Source organism: Triplophysa rosa, linkage group LG4 (assembly GCF_024868665.1).
Source record: "Triplophysa rosa linkage group LG4, Trosa_1v2, whole genome shotgun sequence".
Taxonomy (NCBI): domain Eukaryota; kingdom Metazoa; phylum Chordata; class Actinopteri; order Cypriniformes; family Nemacheilidae; genus Triplophysa; species Triplophysa rosa.
This window is the reverse complement of record NC_079893.1, coordinates 181,293-194,021: the sequence shown is the minus strand read 5'-3', so window position 1 is coordinate 194,021 and position 12,729 is coordinate 181,293. Positions and strand designations below refer to the sequence as shown.

General features: G+C 40.1%; 2 protein-coding genes across 5 annotated transcripts in view; one reads left to right on the top strand and one right to left on the bottom strand.

The window, feature by feature from the left end:
• LOC130552500 (uncharacterized) overlaps positions 1–1,247 on the bottom strand; it is a 5,820-nt gene extending 4,573 nt beyond the window's left edge. Inside the window, exons 1-2 of the mRNA XM_057330835.1 lie at positions 1,181–1,247; positions 848–1,035 (exon numbers count right to left, since the gene is read on the bottom strand). Of these exons, the coding sequence (XP_057186818.1) occupies positions 848–1,035; positions 1,181–1,247 (255 nt within the window). The remainder of the gene's footprint in view (positions 1–847; positions 1,036–1,180) is intronic.
• A 10,147-nt stretch (positions 1,248–11,394) lies between these two features.
• LOC130552347 (mucin-17-like) overlaps positions 11,395–12,729 on the top strand; it is a 105,542-nt gene continuing 104,207 nt past the window's right edge. For all 4 annotated transcript variants that reach the window (XR_008962712.1, XR_008962713.1, XR_008962710.1 and 1 more), the window contains exon 1: positions 11,395–12,646. The gene's annotated coding sequence lies outside the window, so the exon portion shown is untranslated. The remainder of the gene's footprint in view (positions 12,647–12,729) is intronic.

The following is a 12,729-nucleotide window of genomic DNA, read 5'->3' as shown; positions in this document are numbered from 1 at the left end:
GTTGAAAGAATTCACGAAGACCAGAGAGCCAGGTTTCCAGAGGTTTCAATCTTTATTTGCTCGAGCAAGCAAAGTGAGACACACAGAGTTCATCTGTAGATGCCCAACGAATACATGTCTGACTCCATCTTTTATACATTGTTCTCAAGTTGTTATCACAGTTCAAACCAATCAGGTTTTACCTGACCTCATCTTCTACCAACCAGTTTTTACATGACATCACTTATTTTTATTAGCCCATCCCCTTATGCCTCGTTACAGTTATATTTCATCCTGCACTTGCTACAGTTATATTTCCGGCCTACCATATTAAGATCTCCGGCCTACCATATTAGGATTTAATTGTAGGGAGCGCTCTCAATAACACATACGTATATCATGTGCTCTTTATCTTGACACCTTTCCGGGGGCTTTCGGACGTCTCAATAACACATACGTATATCATGTGCAATAACACATACGTATATCAAGTGCTCTTTATCTTGACACCTTTCCGGGGGCTTTCGGACGATACATGATTTAACCTTGGTTTTATTAAAAATGAACTCATGGTTTAGTGTGATAATGATAAACAACCCAGCGTTCTTAATTACACTTCTCTACAAAAGTGTGTGTGGTGTACGTGCAGTTCCTGTCTTAGTGTGAGAAGATATTTGGTGTGTACGCAGGTGTTCAAGTTTTCAAACTCATACATGAGGCCCATAGCCCTTGTTAAGATCAGAGAAGTATATGAACTCTATAACTTCCTTTAAATGTATTCTTTAAATAAGAAAGCTATTTTATATAAGAAAACTCAGTAATATATTTAGAATATAAGAAAAGTCAATAATATGTCTAGAAAAACCACCATAGTGTCCAGCGTGCAGGAGTGACGCAACCGCAGCCAAACCTCTGCAGTAGAAGCGTGTTGAACCACTTCTGTCACCCAGCACTGAATCTCCTCTGAATCAACTGAAACCAGATCCACATGATTCTGTCTGCAGTGTATCAGAGCTTCCATCCAACTCAGATTCTGTTTGATCAATATCAGCTGATCTGAACAAACCACAAGCAGAAACTGAACATGAGAGCAGTCAAAACACAAACATGCAGGAAAACACTGTGAATGAACTGATTTCATTTTAATAATGAAAAAAAAAACTTCTGTCATTAAACATAACTTTGGCTTGTATTAACTCACCTTCATGACACACAAAGGTAAGAGGCAAACGGCAAGCCACATCTTTCCATTGTCCCTTTTCTTCCATTTGGACCTATCATGTTTTATCTAGTGAAGGTTGACTATCACTCACCACTGTAGCAGATAAAACTCAACTTCTCATTACAGATCTCAGATTGCCATCTTCCATTTCTCATAAAAGCACATTTTGGGGGGGAATTCCCAGCAAGCAATAGCCGTCATTTCAACGTCTCGGTTAAGTATAGACCATATATAGACCGGCTACGAGTAACCCGCTTCTAGACCAAATAACCATGAATTCGGTTACATGTCGTTTTCGCCTAAAAAAACGTGTATGATGTATGATATTCCATCATGTAAACACAACCAACAGTGTGTAAGGCGTTTGGTTTAATTTATTTGACATGTTTTGTGCGTAGCCACGATTTAGCCCCAATTTAGACCGGCTATTTGTAGCCCACGAAAAGTCAAGACTGGTTCATTTTCGTTCTTTGGTCAGTTAGCGCAGAGATTGTTGATGTATCTTATCATGTTCTATGTTTTAAAAATATCAGCAAGATGAAGTGTCATTTCATTACATGGTCGATCTGTAGTCACGATTTAGCCCTAAATCGGATGGGCTATGTGTAGTCTGCTTTTAGTCCACCCGGCGAAATCGAGGCGATGTATGGTCTAATTGTAACGTCTTGGCTATAGCCTTGATTTATTTAGACTAGTACTTGTGTACCAATGTGTTCACATGTATGTCGCCCACGCAGATCATTTTTGATGTCATTCACAACATTTACTATATACATTCTTTTTATGTTTATTGAAAAAATGTGATTACAATCTCCACCGCTAGATGGCTGAGACATGGTCGATCCTCGGGTAACGCGACACCGCTGCCAGATCTCGCAATAACGTTTCCGCCATGTTTTTGCACTGCACTAGAGAGAGGGAGAGCGAAGCACAGCACTGTGAACTCACTGCAAACTTTAAAGATACTAACAGTCTACAAAAACGAAGAACATTTTGATTTGATCTAGTATGTATCTTTCTTTTCTATTTCACATGTGTTCATTATTTATCTACATTATTTGTTATTATGTGAACCGTAACATTTAAGCGGATATCAGTATACGCCATGTTGTAGTTAGCTTTAAATGCTAACTTAACTTATGTGCTCGTGTACTGTAACACGCCTGTTTCTTTGTGCCCTTAAACGGTGCCCTTTGTACATTTTTCTGAATTCAACAATGTAAACATTCAGATTCGCTTAATAGGACTATAGGTGTTATAATCCCACTATTTCAGAATGGCACAGCATGCGGAACATTTTACAAGTTAAATTATGAAATACACAGTGCTCTGGAAATACACAAAGTACACAATAGATTATAAATGTACTTTGGGCTTACACCATTTAGTTCTTGATCAAATTAAATCTAAATTTGAATAACACGAAATCAGTGTAAAGACTTCAGAATTGTAGTGATGTTATCCATTGGATTTGCATTATTATGGTAATTGTTTTTATTTTGTTTGTTCTGTTAAACACAAAATTAGATATTTTTAAGAACTTAGGAAAAGAAACCAGAAGTGATGTACCAGAAGGGAAAATTGCTAACATTCTTTCTAATATCTTTCTTTCTCATTTAATGATGACAGAATTTCATTTTTTGGAAATAATCTCTTTAAAACAGCTTTCTCAGTTGTTTTGTTGTTACAATGCACCATGTTATAATAATTATGTATATAATAATCTTTTTATATTCATTTGAGATATGTGTGACAGTGAATCAAATCAAATAAAAAAATCAGATCCCATTATTGTCACTCAACCATATACACAAGTGCAACAGTAGGTGAAAAACGTGGGTGCAGTTCCGACCAACATGGCAGTATGACAGTATTGATATGGCAGGGTTTTAAGTTGAGTAAAAAATATAAGTACATTATTAATGATAATAAAATCTTTGTTTTTATTAGAATAAAAATGATAGAATCCGATATGTCTAATGGAATTTCACATTGTCAATTACAATGTTGCTTCTGTTATCATATTCAACAGTCATTGATAGGAACTACCTAAGAGAGTGGCGTCTACTTAGAGACCGAGTTGATGCTCTTTCTTTGTCAAGCATCAGTTTGTACGATTCTCTTGATTTACAAGTAGATGTATCTGGGGAGGGTCCATCATCCATGCAAGAAGATTTAGGCCTTTATGGGGAGGGTCCATCCATGCAAGGACATGTATCTGGAGGGGGTCTATCCACACAAGGACGTTTGTCTGAGGAGGGTCCATCTGTGGAAGCAAATGCTGAAGAGGGTCCTTCAACTGGGGCTGGTTCAGTTATTCAGGATCTAGACTATGGATGCAAGGAAGCTGCTGATTCGAGTGACTCTAATACAGATATCGGTTTTTCAGACTCTGAAGACACGCCATCATTACGAAAAGATTTGGCTGAATGGGCAACAACAACAGGTCAAACACATGCTTCGTTAAACAAGCTTATTGGACTTTTGAGAACACATGGACATGTACTTCCAAAAGACAGTAGAACACTGCTAGCAACCCCATCAGGGATCGATATAAAGAATATATGTGGTGTTCAGTACACATACCATGGCTTAGAACCGGGAATTCTCCAGTACCTTTCCCAAAACCTATCGTTCAAAAGTAGTATAGACCTTATTATCAATATAGACGGTCTACCAATATACAAGTCCAGTAAAACACATTTTTGGCCTATTCTCGCTAAAATTGATAATGTAAAGCCATTTCTGGTCGCTCTGTATTATGGCAATAGCAAGCCTGACCCTGTTCATGAGTATCTTCATGATTTCATAGCAGAATTGCAGGTGCTCATGCAAAATGGTGTCCAACACAAAACCACAATGCACAAAGTAACTCTGCGAGCATTTGTATGTGATGCTCCAGCAAGAGCATATCTAAAGTGCATCAAAAGCCATAATGCCTTGCATGGATGTGAGCGTTGTCTGTCATTAGGAACATCAGTTGAGGGAAGGGTTGTCCACTTAAATAAAGGGCTTTGTGAGAAACTCACTGATGAAAAATTTAGTCAGTTGCAGTACCCAAACCATCAGAAGGAACTTACACCTCTAGCCCAACTGGGAATTAATTGTGTCACACAGTTTCCTCTTGACCACATGCACCTAATTTTTCTTGGAGCTGTGAAAAGATTACTTACTTTTTTGTTGCGAGGCCCAGTTATTGTCAGGTTGCAAAAAGGGAAAATTGAAAAAATCTGCCAGAGATTGGACCAACTAAAAGGAGCGATGCCTGCTGAGTTTGCCAGGCAGCCAAGATCACTGACTGAACTTGATCGCTGGAAAGCAACTGAGCTACGGCAATTTCTGCTCTATACAGGACCACTTGTGTTGCAGGATGTTTTGTCTCAGGAGCAGTACTATCACTTCCTGTCATTAACCATTGGAATGTCAATTCTCTTGGATGAAAATGATTCTAGAAGAGCACACTACCTGGCATATGCCCAAAGCCTGCTGGAACACTTTGTTGACACCTGTTCTGAACTCTATGGGGAAACTTTTCCAACATACAACATCCACTCCATCAAACACATTGCAGATGATGTTTTCAATTTCAAGTGCTCCTTAAACGAGTTGTCCGCATTTCCATTTGAGAACCACCTGCAGTCCATAAAAAAACTGGTCAGAAATGGCAAAAATCCAGTTGCTCAGGTAACTAAAAGATTGGCAGAAAAGGCTAACTCACATAAACACATGAAGCAATGGAGGGGCAAACCATACTTCATATCTGTTGTGATTCTGCCTCGTCATGTCTTTCTTGATCTTGTGGTAGAATCACGGCAGGATCCCTTGTTATATGTGGAGAGAGTCATTTTGACCCTGTCGGCCTTCGATACTCTCTCCGGTCCTTGTCTGTTTTCCCGCCCTTTTGTATCTCTCGTTATTGGTTGTTTATTAGTTCATGCCCCACATCTGTTCCCCTTTGATTTGTCCCTCTATTTAATGCCCCTGTGTTCTATGTCTGGTGTCGGTTCATTGTACTGTTATGTTGCAATGTGTCGTGTGGGTGAGTTCTTGTTAGTTAGTCTAGTTTGAAGTGTTCCTTTGTGATGTGTTATTAGTTTAGTCTTGTCAGTTTAGTTAATCTTGTTTCTCGGTTTTGTTATGTTTACCCCCACGTGGGTCTTTGTTTTGAGTTTGGTTAATTATTTATTAAGTCTTGTTAACCCCTTACCCGCTGTCTGCGTTTGGGTCCTCTCTCCTTGTCACTGTGTCTCACCCACCACCCACACTCGTGACAATATCGGCCAAGGCACCGAATCACTGCTTCATGTTGGAGACTGAGCAGGTTGTGTTTGTGAGGGAAAAACGGCAAGATAAGGATTGTTGGTTGTTGATGTTATCGACACACACGTCACGAGGCAGCTTTTTGATCTGCCTTGCGAGTCCAAGCTAATTAACATTGTATATGTGGAGGACCGTGATCTTATCAGAGCGAAGTGGAGGCTTATGGAGTCAAAGAATCTGCATAAGAAGGCTGTCTGTTTACCACATGCACAGGGATTTGCCATATTCCCCCTACTCCATTCCTGTAAGCAAGGCCGGACTTACCATTGGCCTTGACTGGGCTCCAGCCCAGGGGCTCCGCCCTTCAGGGGGCCCGTTTGCTGTCGTTAATTTGATTTGTTTAGTTATATGCCAGTCATTTTATTTTTCATTTAAACTTTGTGCATTGGCCTACCAATGTTCAATAGCACTCCCTTATGTAAGGAACGATGTCGTTTAATTGGCTAATCGTTCCGTCAGTCATGTTGGCGTTTCCTGATTGGTCATATGTGGATTCTATCCGTTACGTTTACCGCAGTTGAAACCTGTCTGCTCATTAAGACGCTTGTTCTAATGGCTGACAAGCGCAATCGCAGTGCCGCGCTTAAAGAAAACCAAAAACTGAGAGACAAGAACGCGAAAGAACAGCATTTAGGAAATAATGATTCTTTACACCCATGGCACCACACCTTGATCTTTAGGCAGAGAATCCACAGCATACCTGTCACCATCTCCCGCCAGGCCGCCACCCTCCGGTTTTATTTCAGTTATTTCTCCTTTGAAACTCGCGGACCGACGTGGCTGGCGCCCGCCTTTGGTAGGCGAAGTTGAACGGTAGCCGAAGTAGAGTAGAGAGGATTCACATCCCCGCGAAAAACTTTCTCTTATTACACCGCTATATGATTCCACTCCGCGTTTTCCATTTGACGCTCGCGCCTCACAGTCTGTGTCCGCTCACTGAAGACGACAGATTGTTTCATCGACAGGTAGATGCAGTAGAGTCTACTAGCTGTTGTTGTTGTTACACTTTCTTTGCTTTTACAAAAAACGTGTTATGAAAAGTGTTGTGTTCTGCAGACATCTCTGAATAAAAACAGGTAATATAGAGTTTATTTCTAATATTTCCCGTTCTGTGGCCATAAGCGGTTCTTGTAAATAATACGCAAACACTGTTAAATCCATCCATGTAAATAAAAAATGAAAACATTCTGCTAACTAATAAACAAAGTTAAAACAACCGAACTACGGGACGCGTGAAGGGACAAACTGCGTTTAGATAGTTATTTCATTTCTGACGTTGAGATCTCTGGCAAAATGTAAATGCTAAATTAAGATGATACCTTGCAGATATACCATTCATGGATTCATGGCCTGTGAGCTGCATTAAACTGTCTCTTAGATTTACATTTAAGAATTTGACATTAAAATGATGTTATGTTAGTCATAAAGTAATTAAAACGATTTATAACAGAGGGGTGCCCTATTTGCCCTGCACAACCTCAGTTAACTAGACTTTACAAAACTATGGACCCATCTCATTATTATGAAACTATTTAAGCCATAATAAGACGTTTCATCTCATTATATGAATACAATTTTAATGTGCATTTCAAACTCATAGATCTGTCATATGCTTTACTGATGGAATTGCAATAGAATACTAATATATTTTTAACACTTTACACCGTTGCATTTGTTAACATTAGTTAAGCATTAGATTACATGTCTGCATTTGTTAATCTTTATTTTCAGTATTTACTAATATTTTTAAAAACATGCACCTGAACTAACATGAACAATTGTATTTGGCATTAACTAACAATAAACAAGATTAATAAATGCTGACAACTGTATTGCTCATTGTTGGTTTCATGTTAATGCAGGTGTTCTCAAATTTTAGATCCAAGACGTATAATCTCTCAACATCCTCGAGAAATACAGGGAGAAACACACATTTGTTACTTTTTAGTAGTTTTCTTATTATGGATCAATAAATTTAATTTTAATTTTAAAATACATAATGGTAGGGCTGTATGATTATGTCAAAAACTATATTAGTCCCCTTGATATTGTAATGTTGATTGGATTTTACATTTAAGTATGTTTGAAACTTCCTACACGCTATAAATGCACCACTTGTGGCTCCCACTGTCAAACACAGTTAGACGTTAAACAGCATGTACCGTGTTATTGGTAGTTGTAGCGAGGAAGGCGGGACGAGAGCCGTGGAGCAGGAAGGCGAGTGATAATGAGTATCAGCTGTACGCGCACCGGTCCCGCATGCCTCACGGGGAGCTAGGGAGCATAAGAGGACGAGCGACGGGACTGCCGACAAGAGAGGACCGGGCCCGGAAATGTTACGTTTTATTTATGTTTGTGTGGCCGGCAGTCGACCGTGAGGTGGCTGCCGGCCTTTTACTTCCGTGTTTTTGTTTGTTTATTTTTGATTAAAGTTTATTGTTTAAATGTTCGCCGGTTCCCGCCTCCTTCCTTCCCTACATTGAACTTTGTTACATTGGTGCCGAAACCCGGGAGGAAGGAGGGACATGCTGTCGAAGAGCCCTCGCCGCCGAGCGGCCTCGCGGTGCTGAGGAGTTCGGGCAGCGCGGATGAGGGCGTCCGCCAGTGGCTGCCCGAGATCGTGGTGCTGGAACGATGGGATTCGGTGGGGACGGAGAGCCTGCGGCCGTGCTCCTGGGACGAGGTGGGATGGCGGCCATGGAGGGAGCTCGGGAGTGCCGGCTGCCCTCAGCCAGAAGCCATCGCCGGCCGCCATCGGGCCGTCCACCGAACGTCCAGCACCACAGCATAGCACCGCGAGGAAGAGCCTCTCGGCTGGCTGAGGACCGTGCGACGGCGTNGGCCCGTCTGGCACCAACAACCATGCCACGCTCAAAATTGCTTAAATCACCTTTCTTTCCCATTCTGACATTCAGTTTGGAGTTCAGGAGATTGTCTTGACCAGGACCACACCCCTAAATGCATTGAAGCAACTGCCATGTGATTGGTTGATTAGATAATTGCATTAATGAGAAATTGAACAGGTGTTCCTAATAATCCTTTAGGTGAGTGTATGTACTCAATACTTGGTAGGGCCTCCTTTTGCTTTAATTACTGCTTCAATGCGGTGTGGCATGGAGGCAATCAGCCTGTGGCACTGCTCAGGTGTAATGGAAGCCCAGGTTGCTTTGATAGAGGCCTTCAGGTCATTTGCATTGTTGGGTCTGGTGTCTCTCATCTTCCTCTTGACAATACCCCATAGACTCATAGTAACACCGTGGTCATTGAACCAGCTTTTGGTACCGTTGGCAGTGTGGGCAGGTGCCAAGTCCTGCTGGAAAATGAAATCAGCATCTCCATAAAGCTTGTCAGCAGAAGGAAGCATGAAGTGCTCTAAAATGTCCTGGTAGATGGCTGTGGTGACTGTGGACTTCAGAAAACACAGTGGACCAACACCAGCAGATGACATGGCAGACAAATCATCACTGACTGGAAACTTCACACTGGACTTCAAGCAACATGGATTCTGTGCCTCTCCACTCTTCCTCCAGACTCTGGGACCTTGATTTTCAAATGAAATGAAAAATTTACTTTCATCTGAATAGAGGACTTTGGTCCACTGTGTTTTCTGAAGTCCACAGTCACCACAGCCATCTACCAGGACATTTTAGAGCACTTTATGCTTCCTTCTGCTCACAAGCTTTATGAAGGTGCTGATTTCATTTTCCAGCAGGACTTGGCACCTGCCCACACTGCCAAAGGTACCAAAAGCTGCTTCAATGACCATGGTGTTACTGTGCTTGATTGGCCAGCAAACCCGCCTGATCTGAACCCCACAGAGAATCTATGGGGTATTGTCAAGAGGAAGATGAGAGACACCAGACCCAACAATGCAGATGACCTGAAGGCCGCTATCAAAGCAACCTGGGCTTCCATTACACCTGAGCAGTGCCACAGGCTGATTGCCTCCATGCCACACCGCATTGAAACAGTAATTAAAGCAAAAGGAGGCCCTACCAAGTATTGAGTGCATATACAGTAAATGAACATACTTTCCAGAAGGCCAACAAATCACAAAAAATGTTTTTTTTATTGGTCTTATGAAGTATTGTAATTTGTTGAGATAGTGAATTGGAGGGTTTTTGTTAAATGTGAGCCAAAATCATCACAATTAAAAGAACCAAAGACTTAAACTACTTCAGTCTGTGTGCATTGAATTGATTTAATACACAAGTTTCACAATTTGAGTTGAATTACTGAAATAAATGAACTTTTCCACAACATTCTAATTTATTGAGATGCACCTGTATGTCTTGATCAACTTTTTAACATTCATTCCATGTCAAGTTAGCATTGTTTGGTTTTGTGCTGGCTAAAACGTGTGTTCCACTTTTAACATTGGTTTCAATGTGAACTTTAAGGATCAACATGATGTACACACAAGGAGAACAACAGTGCTTTGTGCACTTCCTGTTTATCTGAGAGAAGACACCTCAAAATTCTTCAAAACATGCACGGTAAATCACGTTTTCAGCATTTTCATTTTTAGTTTTTTTTTCACATTGGTAATATAGCATTTGGTAATTGTGTTTCAACACTTTTTATATCCAGATTGACGAAGATTCAGAAGAGCCAGTTGTTGATTCATCAGTTGTCCTTTTGACAGTCGTCAGAGAGCTCCGAGACATTACTCTTCAGTACAATCCAGTGAAGATTTCGATCGTCCTTGAGAATGAAGTTGTCATAAACCTGCAGAGACTCTCTGATGCGTTCCCTTTGATGTTTGGCTTAATCTATGCGTTGGATCTTTCATATCCAAAAGAGATGGCCAACACATTTGAGTTTATTCAGAAGGTTCTTTTGGGTCTTGATGATGGCAAACTTAAGCCAAGGGTGCTAGCACTAAAGAATGACTTGCTGATTAATGCACAGTAATTTTTTTCTGTCACAAAGTTGTGAAAAATTTGGAGACAAGCAGATTTGACCGGGTGTGCCGTTTTTTGTTGCACAGAACTGATGTCACCGTTTTGTTTGCAAAATGCCTGTTTAGGTAATATTTCAATTTATTTTCTTTGACCTGGTGTGCCGTTTTTTGTTGCACTGAACAGTTGTCACTATTTTTGGACTGTTGTCACTTTTTTGTTTTGTCACCTATTCCTTTAGGTAATATTTCAGTTTATTTTCTTTGACCTGGTGTGCCTTTTTGTTGCACAGAACTGTTGTAATGTCTCATGTTTAATAAATTTTTGTGCGTTGTTAACTGATTTCAGATATGTAATTTGTACGGTCTACGTTGTAAAATGTAGATATTTGAGTACAGGAAACTTAAAAAAAACAAGGCAATCAGTTGCCACAAAATGTTTAACTAACATTACTACTACAATTTAAGTTACATGAAATTATATTATTTAATTTAATAAAATTTAAAGTTCCTTAAAAAAACTAAGTTTAGATAAAGTAAACATTTTGATATATATAAGAGGTATATTTTAATTACTTAAGTGAAGTAATTAAAGTTGTCAGTACTCAAAACTTTGAGTTGCATTAAATTAAGATGAACCAAACACTAAATATATATTTTGATTTAAATTAATGTTTATTTATAATTCACAGTTACTCAAAATAACTAGCTATAAGCTTACTGATGATATTTAAGTTTGCAAACTTAAAAAAATAGAGGCAATCAGTTGCCTCAAATTTTTTGAGTTAGTAGAACTTATCCGGGTTTACAGTGAAGCAAATGCTGAAGAGGGTCCTTCAACTGGGGCTGGTTCAGTTATTCAGGATCTAGACTATGGATACAAGGAAGCTGCTGATTCCAGTGACTCTAATACAGATATTGATTTTTCAGACTCTGAAGACACGCCATCATTACGAAAAGATTTGGCTGAATGGGCAACAACAACAGGTCAAACACATGCTTCGTTAAACAAGCTTATTGGACTTTTGAGAACACATGGACATGTACTTCCAAAAGACAGTAGAACACTGCTAGCAACCCCATCAGGGATCGATATAAAGAATATATGTGGTGGTCAGTACACATACCATGGCTTAGAACCGGGATGTCTCCAGTACCTTTCCCAAAACCCATCGTTCAAAAGTAGTATAGACCTTATTATCAATATAGACGGTCTACCAATATACAAGTCCAGTAAAACACATTTTTGGCCTATTCTCGCTAAAATTGATAATGTAGAGCCATTTCTGGTCGCTCTGTATTATGGCAATAGCAAGCCTGACCCTGTTCATGAGTATCTTCATGATTTCATAGCAGAATTGCAGGTGCTCATGCAAAATGGTGTCCAACACAAAACCACAGTGCACAAAGTAACTCTGCGAGCATTTGTATGTGATGCTCCAGCAAGAGCATATCTAAAGTGCATCAAAAGCCATAATGCCTTGCATGGATGTGAGCGTTGTCTGTCATTAGGAACATCAGTTGAGGGAAGGGTTGTCCACTTAAATAAAGGGCTTTGTGAGAAACTCACTGATGAAAAATTTAGTCAGTTGCAGTACCCAAACCATCAGAAGGAACTTACACCTCTAGCCCAACTGGGAATTAATTGTGTCACACAGTTTCCTCTTGACCACATGCACCTAATTTTTCTTGGAGCTGTGAAAAGATTACTTACTTTTTTGTTGCGAGGCCCAGTTATTGTCAGGTTGCAAAAAGGGAAAATTGAAAAAATCTGCCAGAGATTGGACCAACTAAAAGGAGCGATGCCTGCTGAGTTTGCCAGGCAGCCAAGATCACTGACTGAACTTGATCGCTGGAAAGCAACTGAGCTACGGCAATTTCTGCTCTATACAGGACCACTTGTGTTGCAGGATGTTTTGTCTCAGGAGCAGTACTATCACTTCCTGTCATTAACCATTGGAATGTCAATTCTCTTGGATGAAAATGATTCTAGAAGAGCACACTACCTGGCATATGCCCAAAGCCTGCTGGAACACTTTGTTGACACCTGTTCTGAACTCTATGGGGAAACTTTTCCAACATACAACATCCACTCCATCAAACACATTGCAGATGATGTTTTCAATTTCAAGTGCTCCTTAAACGAGTTGTCCGCATTTCCATTTGAGAACCACCTGCAGTCCATAAAAAAACTGGTCAGAAATGGCAAAAATCCAGTTGCTCAGGTAACTAAAAGATTGGCAGAAAAGGCTAACTCACATAAACACATGAAGCAATGGAGGGGCAAACCATACTTCATATCGGCCAA